This window comes from Peromyscus maniculatus, chromosome 9 (genome assembly GCF_049852395.1).
Source record: "Peromyscus maniculatus bairdii isolate BWxNUB_F1_BW_parent chromosome 9, HU_Pman_BW_mat_3.1, whole genome shotgun sequence".
NCBI lineage: Eukaryota > Metazoa > Chordata > Mammalia > Rodentia > Cricetidae > Peromyscus > Peromyscus maniculatus.
Window position 1 is genome coordinate 68,196,114 of NC_134860.1, and position 20,672 is coordinate 68,216,785.

Here is a 20,672-nt window from a genome sequence, read left to right on the forward strand (position 1 = left end):
ACATGTGTGACTGCCTTATCACCCAGGCAACAAGACCAGGAACCGACCCTGGAGAAGGTCAGGTGATATTATCGGGAAGAAGAGCTACGGGTTCAAACGCTGTGAGGAAGGAACACGAGGAACTCCCGAAGGCATCTTTACAAAAGTTCCGGGACAGATGAAAACACATTTTCTTTTTCTCTTGTTTTAAATGCAGGTTTTAAATGATGTAGCCCTGGCTAACCTAGAATTCATTGTGAGACCAGGCTGGCCTCAAATTTGGTGATCCTCTTGCTTCATCATGTGATCAGCCCAAATCACATCTTATTACTATAAATCATAATCTCTGGTTGCCTGCTTCTGATCATGTGCACTTCACTTTGATATGCCCCCCAAAACCAAAAGGACATGGGGGTGGGGGGGTAGTACTTAGAAAACTGAAAGGGGAGTGAAGGGAATGTGGGCAGGGACTTACAGGCAGGCAGAGTGCTTGGCTCTACTTCAGAGCTGCACAGAGAGATGGTCCATGTCCACGTCCTCGCTGCTTGATCTGAAACCACCTAGACTTGGCATAAAAGTGTTGACGATGCATAACCCTGGCTCAAACAAAGGTGTTATTTAGCACGTCTTGCCACAGTTGCTGAGGCGTGAGGCCAAGGCCTCCCAGGAGGGAATATGCTCCCAGTATCATCTTTACCTTTGTGACTGCATAGATGAAGGCAGCCAACACTGACCCCATTCACTTTGGCTGGCTAGATAGAGGCAGGACAGCTCCCAAGTCCCAGTGTCATGTAGTTTCCCTCTCTCAAACTCAATGGCACAGAGCCCTATTGTTAACACAGCTTGCTGCTGCTGGCATCCAAGAAGAGAGCATTGCCCCTGTCCTTTGGCTGACCAGCTTTCTTCTCTACATGTCTGTTCTTTCTTACGGCTTTCCTATGAGCTTCTGACCATGGCAAGAACCGAAAGGGATTCCTCCGTGTGACCCAAACCCTCCTCCTCCGTGTCTCACTGGCCCATCCTGGCTGTCCTTTACACCAGTCTAACAGACCTCAGGGAAGATGGGATGGCTACAAACAATCTAGCAAACTAGAGCCTCATACCCAACACTGAGCTCTACATCCACTCTTCCTCTGGAATTTCTTTCTGTCTAGGTAGGGAAAACTGAAAGCAAGAAGCCTGGGTTCCACCGTTACCACAGCAGCTAGTTTAAATACTGGGGTTCTAGAATGCTACCTCAAGTCTTTACTGGTTAGGAAGTTATCTTCAATACAAACACTGGGCAGAAAAACCCGATGATCACTAATATGAAGGAAACTATGAATCGTCAGGGTGGGGCAGGATTTTCCTAAACTAGTATAACTGAGTAGTCATTCAGATTGGCCAGCACAGATTTAGTCCTCTAGAGTGTGAACTTTACAGCTTTTTATAGATATGATACAGGCAACTCTTGGGAGATCAGCTAGAAGATTTACATAAGGCAGAGGGAAGGGATCTGGGCTTCCTCATTTGAAGACTGGAGAACTCTTGCTCAACGGCTGTGAGCAGGAAGTCCAGCTGCATCTCACATGACTTGGGATATTTTTCTTATACACACCAGCTGCCTCAGACACTGTGCTTGGAAGCCACACAGAGAAAAGGAACTAGGGGATAATGCCACGGCTGAAAAGACCTCAAAGCGCTACTCCACTTCCAGAAATCCTCCTCTCGCTCCTTGCTGTCATCAAATGCTTTTCTACTGACCAAACCAATGGGGCTTCTTCCTTTCCCATTCTGAAGGGTCAGGAGATCGTTCCCAAGTTATCAGGGTAAGCAAAGAAGTGTTCGCTAGTGAGAAACTTGCTTCATCAAATAGCAAGCTACTCTGGAAGACCAGAAAAGGCAATGGAAAAAGAAAGTGGTAGGTGGGAACAAGGCTCACAGTCCCTGACAGTCTGACGCCTCTGTTCCTAGGCAAGGAGCCACATCAAGCACCCCCACGGTCGTGTGCTAAGCCATGTATACTTTGATGGTTAATATCTGGTAATAAGAGGTATCTGTCACCTTGAGATTGCAAAGAAAACTGAAGCTGTTTCCATTGTAGCACACTACTGAGCAACCCCCAGCACATACACGCACATACCATGTATGCACACACATGTATTCTGATTTTAATCAGAACTCAGAGATTAAAAAGGGATGTTCCCTGTGTATCAGATGAACTGGCCTTTGGTAAGTGTAAAGTTCCATATGTATATATTTAACCACGGCTGGGAAGCCCTGTCTCTGTGGAGTGTCCATTTTAAAATGATGCTTCAGAAGTTTGCAAAGGAGCACTCTGCCATTCCTAGGAAATTGCCTGAAGAAGTGGGTTACGGTAATTTTTCTGAATGGGAGAAATTTCTGAAAAAGAAGGTCCCTGTGGCCTATGTGAAAATCGAACAAGAGGGAAGTGCTTTTGGCATCTTTAGGATATAAGGGAAGATGGAATGAAAACAGAAAGGCTTTGAAAATCCCAACACTGGAGAACTTCGCCAGCACCTAAAACGGAGTGGTGGCCCTAAGCAGAAATGGCTGTCCAGGGGCAAACCTAAGGTAGGCATCCAGGCGGAAAATTTGTTCAGATTAAATCTGAAAAGAGGTCAAAAACTCCAAATGAAGTTTAAAGTGAAGAAACGGTAGCTATTACAACAGACTCCGAACGAAGGCCATCCAAATGGGCCTCTGAACTGTTTGTGGTTCGTAGGGATTTGCAGAACCTCGACCTCTGCCTGCTTTACAGGGTCCTTAGGAGTGAGGGACACCACTGGTGGACTGTGTCACAACATCATCTACTGTAGGACTGACTTTGTAGGTGGGTTTCCAAAGAAAGGATCGTTTTTACCACTCGGATCTGGGGAGAGAAAAGCAGAAGATACAGAGAAAGGACAGTGGGAGAAGACAGCTACTCAGGCCTTGCCTTCCTCTTTCAGGCTTTTCTCAGGATAGTTAAGAACCTGTCTTCCTCCATAATGCCCTCTCCCCGTCTCCCATCAAGACAGGGGCTCATCTAGCCCAGGTTGGCCTCAAACTCATTCTTTTGTTTGTTTGTTTTTCAAGACAGGGTTTCCCTGTGTAGCCCTGGCTGTTCTGGAACTTGTTCTGTACACAAGGCTGGCCCTGAACTCACAGAGATCCACCTGCTTCTGCCTCCCAAATGCTGGGATTAAAGGTGTGTGTTACCATGAATGGCTGAGATAAGCATTTTTAATAATTTTATTCTTTTAAATTTAAAGAATATGTGCATATGTGTGAGCTTGTATATGTGTGTACAGTGCCCAGAGAGGCCAGATGAGGGTATCAGATCTCCTGGAGCTGGAGTTACAGGCAATTTTGACCCAAATGGCAAGGGTGCTGGAACCAAACCCAGGTCCTCTGGAAGAGCAGCTAATGCTCTTAACTACTGAGCCATCTCTCTAGTCACCTTTTTTTCTTTTCTTTCTTTCTTTCTTTTTTTTTTTTTGCTTTTGTTTTTTTCAAGATAGGGTTTTTCTGTGTAACCCTGGCTGTCTTACAACTCACTCTGTAGACCAGGCTGGCCTGGAACTCAGAGATCTGCCTACCTCTGCCTCCCGAGTGCTGGGATTAAAGGTATGTGCCACCACCACCTGATGTCCAGCCAACATTTTGAAAAATTATTTTATTAAAAATTTTTTATATTTACACATTTTGTGTATGCACAAAGTAGTGCCTATGGGTGACCAGGGGACTAGTAGAAGTTGGTCGTCTCTTTTCACTAGTGTGTTCCAGTTATCGGAATCAGATCATCAGGCTTGAAGTGTCTTTCCCTGCTGAGCCATCTTACTAGCCCTTCATTACTATTATTATTATTATTATTATTATTATTATTGTTCATGAGTGCAAGCATGCTCATGCCATGGCTCATGAAACCAACCAGAGGACAACTTTCATGAGTCAGTTCTCTTCTCCCACCATGGATTCCAGGGTCAAATTCAGGTCATCAGGTGCTTATGTGGCAGGTGCTTTTCCCTGCTGAGCCGTCCCACTGGCCCTTGGCCTTGGAACACATTAGGCAGCTAAGGACAACCTTGAACTTATTGATCTTTCTGCCTCCACATCCCCAGTGCTGGGAATGTGGGACTATGTCATCACACTTGGCTCCCTTTTATGAACAAAGCAATCCATGCAGGAAGACTACGATTACAAAAAATGCTTTGATCTCTGTCATGAACAAACTGCAAAATGTTAGCAAAGGTATTTTTTAAAAAAAAATACAGATGGGGGCTGGAGAGATGGCTCAGTGGTTTAGAGCACTTATTACACTTGCAGAGTATTGGGTTCAATCCCAGCACCCATAAGGTGGTTCACAACCATCTGTAACTCTAGTTCCAAGGCTTCAGATACCTTAGACACCCTCTTCTGACCTATTTGTGCACCAGGCACACACATGGCACACATGAATATATTCAGGCAAAACATTCAGACACATAAAATAAAATAAATCCAAAACCCCCTCCCACAGATAAACAAGCTAACCTTTCATTTTCCTCATGAAAATCATAAATTCTTTTTTTTTTTAAAAAAAGATTTATTTATTTATTATGTATACAGTGTTCTGCCTGCATGTGTGCCTGCAGGCCAGAAGAGGGCACCAGATCTCATTACAGATGGTTGTGAGCCACCATGTGGTTGCTGGGAATTGAACTCAGGACCTCTGGAAGAGTAGTCAGTGCTCTCAACAGCTGAGCCATCTCTCCAGCCCATAAATTCTTAAAAAGTAAAAATTACTGTTGTTTTTATGCTTTCCTCAAACCTCCCAATATGCTGTATTATTGTTTGAGGTCCCCGCTTTAATGCTAGACTCCCACATCCCACATGACATCAGAGAGTTCTACAGATCTGCACTTTCCAAGCTTTGATCAAGGGTGCTCAGAATCCAACAGTCATTATAAAATTCATCAGTGAGTGCTGTGACATGGCACCTATGATCAGATTGAGCCAAAAGTGAAGCCTAAGCAGCCCCAAGTCTTCTATTAGTTAGGACATTTTTTAAGAAGTTAAAAAAGCCCAACAAGCTAGTCAGGAGGATCAGGAGGTCAAGAATAGCCTCGTTACATAATAAGTCTGGGGCTGGCCTGGGCTACATGAGACCTGTCTCAGAAATTAAACCAAAGCCAGGTGGAGTGGAGCATTCCTTTAATCCTAGTACTCACAAGGCAGAGGCAAGTGGAGTTCTGTGAGTTCCAGGCCAGCCAGGCCTACATAGTGAGACTCTGTGTCAGAAAAATAAAAATCTATGGGACAATTAGATCTGAATCCCTAATGTTGGGTTCCAAATTTTGCTAACCAAGGTTCCATAGAGTTCAGCCTAATGACCACTGAGAGATGAAGCACCAGTTATTTAGAAGTTAGTTTTCTAATTAACTCTAGGAGACCAGAAGCCTTCACTCATCTGATCCCTTTAAGAAGGTTACAAGGACCCCATTCCACTATCTAATAAGTTCCTTTTAAACGTATTGACAGTAGAAAACAGAAGCATGCTGGGAAAAACAGATGCAATGCCTGATGGGATGACACAGAAGGGCAAGAACAGGTCTCAAGACTGCATGTCCTGAGGGACTTCAGAAAATACTCCAGTGTAACTTCCTTTGCAGATGGGTTCATCTGGGATTAAAAAACGAAAACAAAAGAATCTGGCAACACTGAAACCCTTAAACTTCTGAGGGGACTTTAAGCAATTCTAAGAAAACCTCCCAGTATTATTATTTCAGTTTTTCTACTCTCCATGCTTATTTATGTGTCCCACAGTGCTTGTGCAACAGTCAGAGGACAGCTTCTGTGAGTTGGTCTCTCCTTCCACCCGGGGATCCTGAGGATCCAGCTCAAGTCATCAGGGTGGCCATCTCACTAGCCCACCCTCATTATTACTTCTTAGGAGGAACTTTACTAGAACTCATTAAAATGAATTGATGAGTGGAGGGATAGCTGAGTGGCAGATACTCTCACAGCATGTGTGAGGCATGGATTCAATCTCATGTATCACAAACCAACAAACAAAACCCCACAATCATGGAACTAAAGAGTCTAAAAGGAAATTATCATGGAAGCCAGTTCCACCTAGATCTTAAAATCACTAGGTTTAAGTTGTTCTCTTGGAAGTCAAGTTTCCCACTGACACCTGAGGTTTTCTTCAATTGTACCAAGCAGAAAGGTGGGGGGTAAATGAAAAGACACGTTGAAGTTAGCAAAGTTACAAGTCTTTTTTTTTTTTTTTTCTTTTGGTTTTTCAAGGCAGGGTTTCTCTGTGTAGCTTTGGCACCTTTCCTGGAACTCACTCTGTAGTCCAGGCTGGCCTTGAACTCACAGAGATCCGCCTGCCTCTGCCTCCCGAGTGCTGGGATTAAAGGCATGCGCCACCACTGCCCAGCTCAAGTTACAAGTCTTAAATGAAAGAAATCACCTCCTCAAACAAGAGAAGGGCTACCAAGTAGCCTGAGTCAGAAACCCAGGATTGAGGTTTCCAAGTCCCTTTTTTATTAGGGTAAAGTCTCCTTTATAGCATAAGACTTCAACACATACACACACACACATACACACACACACACACACACACACACACAGAGAGAGAGACAACAATTAGATCCATTCCTGAAATTAGGACGGGGGTGGGCTGGGAAGAAAACAGAAGTACTTTATATATATATATTGAACATAAATTAAAGAATTTATAAAATGGTCACCTTTCTTACAGAATAAACCCGACTGAATTACAATGCACCTCCACGTTTAAGCTGTCTGAGTTGTTTCTGTTTCATTTCCAATAATAAATAAACGCGATTTGATCGCAGGGTGGGGACTCCTCTGTGCTGCCCGGGCTCTGAGTCACTTCAGGGCTTTCTTTCCGTGGTCGCCCCTTCGTGCAGCGTGTGAGTGCACCATCTTCACTGGCCCATCAGGATGCCCACCCTCTCTTCGGGGTGGCATTCTCTCATTAATTCGGTCTAGACCTCGGGCTTCTTCAAAACTTCGGATCTTGGCTGGATACCCTCTGATGGCTGCAGAGGAACAAGAGAGGAGGTGCTCAGTGGCCAAGTTAACACTTAGCCGAGTTTCCAAGCACACAGCAGTCTCCTAAGAACACACAGGAAGGTGGCCCAGAGCACACATCTGATGACAGGCAACGTGATTCATCAGCCCTGTCCACAACCACTGCTTCCACACAGCTCCAAGTGTGGTAGAAACTGTCCTAAGAGTAAAAACTCTGGCAGAAATAAACTTGACGAAAACAGATTAGTTCTTAATTAGCTTCCACACACTTGAAAAGGTCAGTTCTAGGAAAGCGACACCAGGAGAGCACAGCACACAGGTCGCAGCTTTAAGCACCAGCATCCCTCTGACCATACACAAGTGGCAGGAGCACTATCTGCTCAAGACAGCTTTTCATCTTCACAGCCAGGAGCCGAACATCAGATAAAAACCAACAGCCAGCTTCTAGATACTGCCTATCTGATCCAACTGTGAAATTTCCTTCTTGTGGTATTGGGGATTGAACCCTGGGCCTCACACATTCTAGGCAAACATTCGACCACTGAGCGATAATTCCAACCTGATTCAATTTTGTATCATCAGAGAATGAATTCCCCTTTGAATCATCTTATCTAATAAAATTACTAAATCTACAATACTGGTTTATCAATTCCAATGATATTATTTAAAATATGTCTCCAGCCGGGCGGTGGTGGCGCACGCCTTTAATCCCAGCACTCGGGAGGCAGAGGCAGGCGGATCTTTGTGAGTTCGAGGCTAGCCTGGGCTACCAAGTGAGTTCCAGGAAAGGCGCAAAGCTACACAGAGAAACCCTGTCTCGAAAAACCAAAAAAAAAAAAAAAAAAAAAAAAAAAAAAAAAAAAAATATGTCTCCATAGAAACAAAGTCACCTTAGTTTGAATGCCTTAGGGCAACTTCAGAAATGGAGCATCTAAATTCTAGTCTGCTTTCGCCTCCACACCTGCTACCCTTTTGAGTCGTTAGGTAACAAAGCTTGCCTATCTGACTCTCTTAATAAAGAACAAACTACTTAAACCATGTGACTTCTGTCATCATTACCAGCTGCACAAGTTTCAGTCATTACAGAAAAAGACTTAGGACATAAACTGTGTGAAGGTCATCTGAGGAACAGGGGGACATATGGCTACACTGAGGGCCATCTTCTCCTTTTCCGTCACAGTTCTGCAGATGCAAGTGAGTTTAGAAATGCTGATGAGGCGTTGAGACGGGTGCACAGACACAGGGGCATTCCAACAGAGTGATGTGGCCATACCTTCCCGTGCCTCTACCGCTTGTACTGTGGCTGCAAGAAGGCAGGAGCAGTGGCATGCAAAAATGAAGACAGAGAAAGGAGTGAGCCAACTGCAATGCTGCCAGTACAGACCCCCCACCCCGAGCCCCCCACCAGCACACCCACCCATAACCAAAGGCATTTCTGAGTTCTAAGAAATGAGGGGATTCCTGCAAGGAACTGGAGGAGGTGTGGACATGAGGTGGGGCAGAGCGAATGTTTCTAACGTTTCTGGTGGCATGGGAATGCTGCTCTCTTCACTTGAAATCGCCAGCTGCTAGTTCATGTCTTGTGATCACACATCAAAATGACTTGTCAAATCAGATAATTTAACATCACAACTGTGCTTGAGTTTATAACTGCTCAGATCATATCAGGCGAGCTGTCGCTGGGTCCTATTTAAAAATCTTGCTTCTTACTGTTCTCAAATGACTGATGTACAATCCAACTGTCCTTAACCATTGAATAAACAACAGCAACAGGGCAGCCCCTTGAATAGCTCCGGCATTTGGAAAGGGAGAGAAATAGGTTATAAGTGTTACTTCTGGTCTAGGGGTAAATGGCCAGGCACTGATTTGAACTGAGACGGGAGGTATGCAGAAGCTCACACTGATACTCATATGGCTTCTGTTCCTTGTGCAGGACAGCAGTCAATTACTAAGAAAGCCCTCTTCCCCATCTCAGTGACAAAAATGAAAGCCTTTTAAAAATGAGCACCAACAGGGAAACTTCCTCCTGCCATTCTTTATCAGACAGTAACACTGTAATACACAAAAAGGTTCTAGGATACAGCAAGAAAGAGTCCACTAGAATCCTGCCAATGGCAGTTTTCCTATGGAAGGGAGGAAGGCCACTCAGCAGCAAGACCAGTGTGAGGCTTTCCCCATCACTACGAGAAGGGGAGAGCTGTAAAGCTACCTACCCTCCTACAGCAATGTGAGAGCCTACATCTGCCGGCAACCCAAGTGCCTGTGTTTGCCCTAGGAGGGCTCCTGTTAAAAGCACTGCCACAGTCTCCCTAACCTCAGATGGGCCTGATAAGCCACACTAGGCAGTGATAACATCTTCTCACAGAGCAGGGCATTGCTCAGGCAGCTGTGAGGAAGTGGGAGTCAAACCTTTGTCTAAAATTCTACGGACAGTGCTGGTCTACTTAAGAGTTTGAATTTGTGTGATAATGTGTGTACCAGCACTACATTTCAAAGAAGAGTATTTTAGACTTATTTATTTCATGTGCATGAATGTGTGACCTGCATATATGGAGGTCAGAAGAGAGTGTCATATGCCCTGGAACTGGAGTTAAGGATGACTGTGAGCCATCATGTGGGTGCTGGGAACTGAATCTAGGTCCCCTGCAAGGATAACAAGTGCTCTTAACTGTTGAGCCATCTCTACAGTCCTCCAGTATCACATTTTTGGGGTTTTCATAGAACTGTTCCTTGTATTGGTTATTAGCATAGTAGTCTGAACAAGGGACATGGTAAGAAAAAAAGTCATGAAACTGTTTACTGACATATAATTCCTATACCATAAAATTCAATTGTTTAGAGTATGTAAGTCAATATTTTAATTGTTTTTTGGTTTTTGAGACAGGGTTTATCTGTCTAGCCCTGGCTGTCCTGAAACTAGCTCTGTAGACCAGATCACAGAGATCCACCTGCCTCTGTCTCCCAAGTGCTGGTATTAAAGGCGTGCACCACCACCACCTCCCTGCTTTAGATTTATTTTTATTTTATAGGTATGACTGTTTTTCCTGCTTGTACATATGTGTACTATTTGCATGGTTGGTGCCTGTGGAGATCAGGAAAAGGTGTCAGATCCCATGTAACTGGAGTATGGATAGTTGGAAGCCACCATGTGGGTGCTGGGAATCAAACCTGGGTCCTCTGCAAGAACAGCAAGCGCTCTAAACTGCTGAGCCATCTCTCCAGCCCCTTCAGTGTTCCATTATATATATATATATATAGTGTGTGTGTGTGTGTGTGTGTGTGTGTGTGTGTGTGTGTGGAAGTGTGCATTCATGAGCATGCCACAGCACTCATGTAGAGGGAGGTTGAAGAGTCTTTCACCATGTGGGCTTGAACTCAGGTCGTCAAGTTTGGCAGTAGATATCTTTTATCACCCACAGAGTCATCCTGCGGGTCATAAACTATTTCTAGTGCACTCTCAACCCAATGGTCGCAGGATTTTTATTTTCACATACATGATGTATATATTCGCCTCCTCTCATCTTCATGACTGCTCCTTTTCTTGTTTAATAACTCACTGAATCTATTTAGTGCTGGCCCTCATAAACATGGCTATGAAGCCATCCACTGAAGGAAACATGGTCAACCCACCGAAGGCCAGACCCCCAAAGAAATGTGCAGGTTTTTGTTTGTTTTTTTTTTTTTAAAAAAAAGATACGTATCCACTTTTATTTTATTTGTTATGTGTCTTGGGAAATTTTCTGTGAACAGCTCTGATGAGGGTGTTTTGGGGTAAGAGGAAGTAACTTGGGTGAAAAAAAGAGAGAAAAATATCTATATAGCTTCCTTGAAAACTTGAAAATTTACTAATCCACAAAGTTGCTTTAATCTAATTTTTTTAGGTTTTTTTGGCTAGATCTTGAAAGAACAAATCTTTCAAGGGCAGCAAGAGAATTTTCCAGATGTGTTGACTTGGGATATACATGTTTCTTCACACCTTTTTGGACTTGGTCCCAATATATTTTATGCCTCTTCATTCCTGGTTTGAATCGGTGTTTTAATCAATTTAGGATTACTTATATGTTATTTCTTCAGGAAAGTCACCGACTTTCGGAGCTCATTACTCGCTTACTGATAGACAGGAGCTTGTGCTCTGACGTCAATGCAACAGCCCACTGTATCAAAATATTGTACAACTTACTCACTTCTAACAGGCAGGGGAGCTGCTTCTGATTTGGGGTTGCCATGATAAAACTACAGTAAACATCTTTATGCATACCCTCTGATAGACATGCATGTTAATTCCTCTTGGACAGTCTTGGTGTGGAGTTGCAGGGTGTGAGTACAAATGTGTTTTGCTTTACTGGCCATCAGCTGGTCAAAGTGGTAGAGTCTATTTATTAGCCCACTAGCCTATATCTAGTCCAGGCCTCCACAGACACGCCAATACTTGATTTTGTCAGATTTTTTCATTTCAGCCATTCTTACGGGTATGCAGTAGTATTTCACTATACTTTAATATTCATCTTCCAGATGAGTAACTATGTTAGGTATCTTCGTAGATGTTTGCTGGACATCTTAAAATCCTCTTTGGTGAAATAAGCTGAAAAAAATCATTGAGCTATATTTTAAGCTTCTTTTTTATTATTATTTGTTGTCTATCCTGAAACAAGGCCTTTGTCAGACATGGATAGTGTAGAAATCTTCTCTGTGGCTTGCTTTTTCCTTCTCTTAATTATGCATTTTCATAAGGGTAATTTAATTTTAATAAACGTTATTTTCTTTGAAGGTCAGTACTTTCTATCTTATTCAAGACCCTACCTACTCCAATGCCTATTTGCCACACTTTTTTCCCTGAGTTTGTTTTAACTTTTGCATTTAAATTAAAATCTACTTTGAATTATTAGTTTTTTGAATACAGAAAGAATAAGGGTCATGATTCATCTTTCCTTAGGTAAATCTCATTGCTCTAGTACAGGTTCTAAACAAAGTCACTGAGGGCTGGTGACAGGGCACATGTTTTGGAAGGGGCATCTACATACTCACCAGTCTCAATGGTCTGCTTCCCTCCAGAGAGGACCCCCAAGGGGAGTGTACCTGTGGGAGTGAGGCCCTTGAGGGTCAGCACACTCTCACTCTCCTCCCTGCAAAGGAACATGGAAGCCCTGGTTAATGCCAGGGCGCCTCAGCACACCAAGCAGTGACATGTGAAGGAGAGTAACAGGAAGGCAGCGGCAGATGAAGACAGGTCCCCTACCTGCATCTGACCCAGGTGTTCTGCAAACACTTCACACACAGACAGTGAGCCAGTCCTTCTTTTCAACCAGAGGCACTGGTGGCCAGGCCCTGGTCCCCACACTTACCCCATCTGACTCTTCTAACAACATGTGAGCTAGGGCCTAGTAGAATCTCTATTTTATAGACAAGGAAACTTAAGACCCAGAGATTAAACCCAAGACAACACAGCTAAGGACAGCCAGAATTTGAACATGGGGAATCTGGCTCTAAAATCCACACTACACATCTATGCCAGTACCAAATGAATGTTTTCCAAACACGGTTACTTTCCCATGGAAGTCTGGTTCAACCTGTACTCAACCAGAAGACTTGTAGTTCTAGCACCAGATTGCAACCTTAAAAACACTACTCTAAGCTAGCTTCTAACCTACTTTACAAATGCCTTCATCCCACAATGTAATGACAGAACCTTACCGAAGAACCGAAAAGACCCGTGCCATTTTCCCAATGGCTCTGATTTTATTCTTGATGATCTCTTTTCGAACGGAAGTGCCTTAGAAAATACAAAGAACAAACGAGTTAAAGGGATGTGGTTAACAGGACAGCTTTTTCAAATGCAGGATGGAGTGTCTTTTGTATTTAAATTAAAGAGAAACTTAAAAAAAGAATCAAAGCCTAATTTTTAAAAAACAACTATCTGGCAGTGGTGGCGCACGCCTTTAATCCCAGCACTCGGGAGGCAGAGGCAGGCCATCTCAGTGAGTTTGAGGCCAGCCTGGTCTACAGAGTGAGTTCCAGGACACCTAGGCCTACACAGAGAAACCCTGCCTCGAAAAACCAAAATAAAAAAAATAAATAAAAAAAAATCCAAGGAAGTTGCAAGGAACAAGAGGAAAACACCCGAAGAGAAGAAATGAAGTAAAGAATGAATGAATGGGGCCCCCAAAAGACATGGAGAGTCATCTATGGGGGGTGGGAAGTTTTATAGGTCTGAAATGCTGTCCACAGTGAAGGAGGAAACACAAAGACACAAACAAAGCTCACAATGACAAGCTGCTACAAGCTAAGATCTATCTCTTCTGAGAACGCTAGGTGCCACCTTTGGATGCAGGGTCTGGTCTGCTGAAGGGAGCCGCTGTCCTGAACTCAGGAAGGGCCGCTTTTCCTTCTCTAATCTCCATACTCAAACCAGTTACTTTTTCCTTGGAATACTGCCAAACAGATTACAAGGATGGGTACAACATTTCAAAAGCAACATTGAGAAGTTCATGTAAGACTTTATGGCCTTTTCTTACTCAAGATTTAGGAAACAGCCCAAACGTGAAAGGTAAGCTCCAGGGGTACACCAGGAAATGGCATCCAAAAGTCAGACAAAGATACACAGGCTTCCCTTCCTCTCTCCCACTCTCAGGGCTGCTGATCAAGCTACAAGCCCCCAGAAAACAGCCATTCCCACCGAGAGAGAGGGAGGAAAGTCCCAGGAACTGCTCCACTACCAATTCCTGACGACTAGCCAACCAAGGGCGGCAGAGCAGACAGGAAGAACTCAGCTCACAGCACAGTTCAGTTGGATACCTTTCGGACAGCTTGAAATGTAGTGATCTTCAGGGAAGAGACATCAAGAAATGAGATGAAGACAGATACATGGGAGGAGGGTGCGAGTTTCCATGGAAGAGAAAAAAAATCTGAGTGAAGTGCCTGGAGAGGAGCAGGATGTTAGCTGGGCAGCTCAGAGACTGCCTGCTCCACGAGAGCTAAATACAGACTCCTTTTTTGTCCTTTCTTCCATTTCTTAACAATTTAACCTTTCATATCAATTCCCATCTACTATTATCTACCCCCATCATGAAAATAACACAAAGATACTGTTTCTGAGACAACACAAAGAACAAAAACAATGGACAAGAACAGTTTGCAGATCTCTCAACAGAACACTGCACTGCTGTTCGACATGCTAGCACATCTCACTTTTCAGGAGACATTTTCCTTTTTATAGGTTTGAGCCTTCAGGACTTTTTGTGGCTTCTATCCCGTGAAGGCTTTGCTTTGGGGCCTGATGCTCTTTGGTGTTCACTCATGGTTAACACAGAGAGGGAATAAGAAGCTTCCGGAGCTGGGAGAAACAGCTGGCACCTGATGCTCTGAACACTGCATGCTGGGCTTCTACTGGGAACTGAGTTCGTGGTTTAGTCATTTACACCCCAGAACTCCTTTGGTTTTAGAGATCAGCTCCAGACTTAGAGAAGGGACGGTTATCCCATGGCAAACAGGGTTTTCACAGCCTTTTCAAAGGTTCTCACTGTTTTGCTTGGGTGAGCTCAGTGTCCCTGCCTGCTCCTCTATTCTCAAGTCTAGCAACTGGTACTGACATTCAGCACCCCCTAGTTACTAAACAGGGCTTTAGTGTTCTCAAACAGACTAAGTGAATATTACTACTGCATTCTAAAAAGAATCTGTTACCTTGTTCCATCTCTAACATCTCTTAACATTTGATGGACCTTTCTTACAGCAAGAAAGACCTCTGGTTTGGTTTTTTCTTTTAATTAATTTTAAGGTTACCATACAAAGTGGCAGGTCTCACCCTGGCATGTCCATGCATGGGCTGTTATGTGTCTTCTAACTCGCCTCCCTCCCCACTGTCCTCCTCCAGTGAATCTGTTTTCTTGACTCCCAAAAGCTCTATCTCCCCCTTTTTGTAGACATGTAGTTTTTACCTTTTTACTAAGCATAATGAGTTTTCTGTATTTATGCAAAGCAAACTAGTCACTCTATGATTTGTTAGGAGGCACATGCCTATAAAACTAGTCACCCAGGGCCGTCACCCATGTTGCCCACAACCCACCGTACCTCCGACACCTGACACCTGCAGCCTCTCCTGTCTAAAGGATACCACTCTTTTGCTTTTCACTGGGATTTTTTTCTTCCTATTATTGAAAGTTTTACTATGCATGGATACATCCATATGCATGATAGTTTTATTGTTTTAAAAGTTATATTTACCTATTTTCTCTTTGTGTGCACACTCAGCAAGAGGAGGTCGGAAGACAAACTGCAGGAGTTGTTTCTTTTTTCCATTATGTGGGTCCTCAGGCCTGGCAGCAGGTATCTTAATGCACTGAGCCGTCTCACCGGCCCACTTTTCAGGTTTGGGATTTCATATAATTGAACTATTAAACATTGGTGGGGTCGGGGGGGGGGGGGCGTCTGGCTTATTCTATTCAACATTACGTTTTAAGACTCATTCACATGTTCACTGTGGCCTATTTTTATGGTCACATATGGTTCCCCTGAAGCACTATGCCACCATTTTGTTGTTTTGTTTTGTTTTGTTTTTTAAGACAGTTTCTTTACATAGCCCTAACTGTCCCAGAACTAAGTAGATCAGGCTGGCCTCCAACTCAAAGAGATCTGCTTGCCTCTGCCTCTCAAATGTTGGGATTAAAAGTGTGTGGAACCATGCCCATCCACTTTGCCACAATTTATCACCTGTACTGCAACCATCATTTGGGCTGCTTCTAACTTCTGGGAACTGCATGTGAAGCCCTCGTATGTATTTCAATACATCTGCCTTTGCTGAATATAAACACATTTCTGGTATGATCCCAGGATATCCGAATGCTCAGCTCTAGAGCATGTGTATGTTTAACTTGGATAACAGTCTATTAAAGTGGGATCTACCAAATTATAGTTGTGTGTGTCAACATTCCCATTATTACAAATGCTAGCTAATACCGGACATGGCTTATCTTTAATTCTGGCCAGTCTGGTAAGTATGAAATCTATTTGAGGCGGTTTGGAAGAAAATGGCCCCCAAAAGGAGTGGCACTAGCAGGAGGTGTGGCTTTGTTGGAGTAGGTATGGCCTTGCCTGAGGAATGTGTCACTGTGGAGGCAGGCTTTGAGGTCTCATATATGCTCAAGCCATGCCCAGTATCTTAGACTACTTCCTGTTGCCTGCAGAATGAACTCTCAGCTCCTTCTCTAGCACCATGTCCACACCACTGTGCCCCACCATGATGATAATGGACTGAACTTCTGAAACTGTAAGCCAACCCATTAAGTGTTTTCCTTTATAAGATCTGCTTTGGTCATGGTCTCTTCACAGCAATAGAAACCCTAACTAAGACATATCTCATTATGATTTTAATTTGCATTTTCATGATTACTAATGTGGCTGAATATCTTTTCACATTTTTTGTTAATCATTTGGGCATTCTCTTTGTGCTGGGCCTATTCATACCCCATCATCTTAATTGGTAGTAATTCAGTCTTTTGTCAGTGGGCCACTTGTTGGTTTATTGCAAATATCCTGTCCTTCTGGGCAGCTGGCCTTTTCACATGCTGAACAGTCTTTGAATAAACAAAAGCTCTTATCTTTATTTATTTAGGTTTTTTTGAGACAGGGTTTCTCTGTGTAGCTTTGGAGTCTGTGCTGGAACTCAATCTGCAGACCAGGCTGGCCTTGAACTCAAGTGCTGGGTTTAAAGGCGTGCACCATCATTGCCCGGCTATTTTATTTTTAAAAGATAGTTTTGTTTTATGTGTATGAGTGTTACCTGCATGTATGTAAGATAACCACATGCATGCAGTGCCCTCAGAGGCCGGAGAGAGCTTCAGATAAGATCCCCTGGGATCAGAGTTGGATCCGGTGGTGGCAGCAACCATGTGGGTGAAAGAGCTGCAAATGTTCTTATCACTGGGCCATCTATCCAGATCTCACTATCTAAAGCTCTCACTTTAATTTATCTAATTTATTAATAGTTTTCTGAATGGCTAGTGTTTTTTGAATCCTGTTTAAAGAACTTTTTCCATTTCAAGTTAATTCTATATTATAAATACTACAAATTTCAATATTACAATTTCATTGCTTTGCATTTCACTTTTTAAAACTTCTGCTGTTTGTTAAGACAGGGGCTTTCTGTGAAGCTCAAGTTAACCTTGAATTCACAACATAACCCAGGCTGGCCTCAACCTATGGTTCTCTTGCCACAGTCCTGAATGCTGGGATGACAAATGTTCATCACCACCTTGTTCTTATTTGTCTGTTTATTGCTGTGATGGTAGCAAAGCTAGAGATGCAGCCCAGGAACTCACAGGTGCTCGGAACGTACTCCACTATAGAGCCACATCCTCAGCCCCCTCTAGCTTTCATATCTGAATGAAATATAAAGCCACAAAAGTAAGTATTTTGGACCTATAAAATAAATTCCATGTAAGATTTTTTTTTTTCAAAAGGGGGTGTTCACTAAGTATTTATTTTAAATGCCATTATTAGCTAGGTGTGGTGGCACACACCTTTAATCCCAAAGCTGGTGGATGTCTGACTTTAAGGCCAGCTTGGTCTACATAGCAAGTTCTAGGACAGCCAGAGCTACACAATGAGACCAAGTCTTTAAAAAAAAAAAAAAAAGCCGTTCTATAATACCACCTCTGATATTAAAATCAAGTATACATGTGGTTTAATTCTGGATTCTCTATTCTGTTTCAATGCTTATCTACCCTTGAATTAATCGTTCTAATTACTGTAGCTTTACAGTAAATCTTGACATCTATAGAGCAAGTCCTGCTATGGTATTCTTTAAGCCTTTAGCCATTTCCCTATGAAGTTTAGAATCAATCAAGGCTAGGTGGTTGTGCTGGCTAGTTTTATGTCAACTTGACACAAGCTAGCATCATCAGAGAGGAGGGAGCCTCAATTAAGAAAATGCCTCCATAAGATCAGGCTGTAGGAATCCTGTTAATTACTGATTGATGGGGGAGGGCCCAACCCACTGTGGGTGGTGCCATCCCTGGGCTGGTGGTCCTGGGTAGTGTAAGAAAGCAGGCTGAGAAAGTCATAAGGAGTAAGACAGTAAGCAGCACCCTCCATGGCCTCTGCAGGTAGGTCCCTGTCCTGCTGAGATCCTGTCCTCATTTCCTTTGATGGAGAACTGGGATGTGGAAGCATATGCTGAGTAAACCCTTTCCTCCCCAAGTTTCTTTGGTCCTAGTGTTTCCTTATAGGAATAGTAACTCTAACTGAGACAAGTTGGTACCAGAATAGTGAGGTATTGCTGTGACAGACCTGATAATGTTTTGGGGAGGACTATGGGAGGACTTTGGAATGTTGGGCCAGAAGAGTCATTGAGCGTTAAGAGCTCAGTGGGCTGTTCCGTGGGAGCTCCGAAGGTAAGAACATTGAGAGCAGTACAGAAGATGGAGGCCTGGCTTGTGGCATTGCAGAGGGGACCAAAGACTCTACCAAGACTTTGTGTGATGAATCTGTGATGTCTGGTCAGCTGGAACTGAAGAATCAGCTATGATTATGAACCACTAAAGACCAGAACCACTAAAGTAAAACCTTGGTGTTACTAGGACAGTTGATGCTGGTCAGCTGGGGTAGAAGAATCAGCTGTGATTAAGAAGAGACCAGCATTGTGGAGGTGAAATCTTTGGGGAAGTGTTTCCTGAGAGTCAGCACACAGGAGCTGTGTTCCAGACATGGACAAGATTGTCCCTTGCACTGGCAGTCGAACTTGGTAGTGTAAGAGTCACCCAGGTGGTACTGGTTTTGAAGGCAGGAAGGGATCATGGAGAGCAGCTGAGGCTTGGGACTGTGAGAGGCCAGGAGAGGCCATTGGTGAAGGTGCAGCCTCAGTAGCAGGTGAAGACCCAGGACTGAAGGGCTCATGCAGAGAAGTTGAGGGCCTATTGGAGGCTATTGGTGAAAGTGCAGCCCAGTTGCAGCAGAAGACCCCAGCGTTTTGGACATGCCAGTACCATGGGAAGACCACCAGGAAGAGCAGCAGCAGTTGAGTGGAGCCTGCCCGAACTTAGAAGGCAAACTGTGTGTGCTGCAGAAGGCAGAGCTGGAGAGGTGACCCAAGCCCTTTGGAGGAACCCAGAAGATCATGCGTGAATTCCAGACACTGGATATTGAGTTATTTATATTGTTGGATTTTGGTCTTGCTTGGTTCAGATTGTGACTGTACCCTGGTTTTTCCCTCTTGAGAAGGTATTAATTTACTTTTGATTTTTACAGGAGCCCACAGCTGAAAGACTTTGAACTTTTAAAAGGTATTTTGGATTTTTAGAGATTGGATATTTTAAAGAGACTTTATTTTGACTGTATTTGAATTTATAAATACTGTGAAACTTTTAAAGTTATGTTTTATATTGTGATATTAATATTAATGTGCCATCTTGGGGATGAGAAAGAAAAGGTTCTAATTGAAAAGTGATGTTTATGTGTCAAGTTGACAAGGAGTCAATACTGGCTAGTTTTATGTCAACTTGACACAAGCCAGAGTCCTCAGAGAGGAGAGAGACGTGATTGAGAATGAATCTGTAAGGCTGGGCTGTAGGCAAGCCTGTAGGGCATTTTCTTAGTGATTGATAGGCGAGGGCCCAGCCTTTTGTGGGTAGAGCCACCCTGGCCTGGTGGTCCTGGGTTCTACAGGAGAATAGGCTGAGCAAACCATGAGGAGCAAGCCAGTTAACAGCACTCCTCCATGGCCTCTGCATCAGCTCCTGTCTCTAACTGTGATGTGGAAGCATAAGCTGAATAAAACCTTTTCTCCCCTGTTGTAGAGTATTACTTGAAGGTGTGTTACTTTTGTTTATGTTGCATTTGTTTAACTCTGTGAAGCTGTGCTACTGTGCCTGTCTAAAATACCTGACGGTCTAATAAAGAACTGAATGTCCAATAGCAAGGCAAGAGAAAGGATAGGTGGGGCTGGCAGGCAGAGAGAATATATAAAAGGAGAAATCTGGAAGGAGAGAGAAAAAAAGAGATGGAGGTGTGAATGGAGAAGCAGCCAGGGAAGGAGGAGAACTCCAGGGGCCAGCCACCCAGCTACACATCCAAGCCACGAACAGAGTAAGAATAAGATTTACAGAAGTAAGAAAACGGGAAAAGCCCAGAGACAAAAGTTAGTCAGGATAATTTAAAGATAAGAAAATCTGGCAAGGAACAAGCCAAGCTAAGGCCAGGCATTCATAAGTAAGAATAAGCCTCTGTGTGATTTATTTGGGAGCTGGGTGGCAAGGCCCCCCAAAAGAAGCAACAGCACCCGCACCACTCCCCAGGTGTCTTTGGTCATGTGTTTCATCACAGCAGTAGCAACCCTAAGACAGTGGTGCCTCTGTTACTCTCCAGCCCTTTGCCTCTTGCACTTTATCAATGAACCCATTTTCTTAAAATAGGATTAGATGTACATTCTCCTTCTGTTATTTTTCTTCATTTCATTTCCCTGTAATTTAAATGTTATATAACAAACTTTTTTTTTTCTTTCTGTTTTTTGACACATGGTTTCTCTGTGTAATATTGGCTGTCCTGGAACTCACTCTGTAGACCAGGCTGGCCTTGAACCCAGAGATCCACCTGCCTCTGCCTCCCAAGCACTGAGATTATAGGTGTGGGCCACCACTGCTCAGCTAATAAACTATTTTCTTACAGCTGAACCTAGAGAT

General features: G+C 43.5%; 2 protein-coding genes across 18 annotated transcripts in view; both read right to left on the reverse strand.

The window, feature by feature from the left end:
• The window catches only part of Sorbs3 (sorbin and SH3 domain containing 3), a 32,403-nt gene extending 31,219 nt beyond the window's left edge, over positions 1-1,184 (reverse strand). Inside the window, exons 1-2 of one of the 8 annotated variants that reach the window (XM_076545288.1) lie at positions 1,083-1,184; positions 455-539 (exon numbers count right to left, since the gene is read on the reverse strand). The gene's annotated coding sequence lies outside the window, so the exon portion shown is untranslated. Of the gene's footprint in view, positions 1-454; positions 640-676 lie in introns of those variants that run through there. The other 7 variants (XM_076545295.1, XM_076545287.1, XM_076545284.1 and 4 more) reach the window with 7 other exon arrangements.
• A 5,479-nt stretch (positions 1,185-6,663) lies between these two features.
• Ppp3cc (protein phosphatase 3 catalytic subunit gamma) overlaps positions 6,664-20,672 on the reverse strand; it is a 79,128-nt gene continuing 65,119 nt past the window's right edge. For 3 of the 10 annotated variants that reach the window (XM_042285102.2, XM_076545306.1, XM_042285106.2), the window contains exons 11-15: positions 13,798-13,824; positions 12,697-12,775; positions 12,031-12,128; positions 8,279-8,308; positions 6,664-7,013 (exon numbers count right to left, since the gene is read on the reverse strand). In XM_042285102.2, the coding sequence (XP_042141036.2) occupies positions 6,841-7,013; positions 8,279-8,308; positions 12,031-12,128; positions 12,697-12,775; positions 13,798-13,824 (407 nt within the window). In that variant the 3' untranslated portion in view covers positions 6,664-6,840. The remainder of the gene's footprint in view (positions 7,014-8,278; positions 8,309-12,030; positions 12,129-12,696; positions 12,776-13,797; positions 13,825-20,672) is intronic. The other 7 variants (XM_042285103.2, XM_076545308.1, XM_076545307.1 and 4 more) reach the window with 5 other exon arrangements.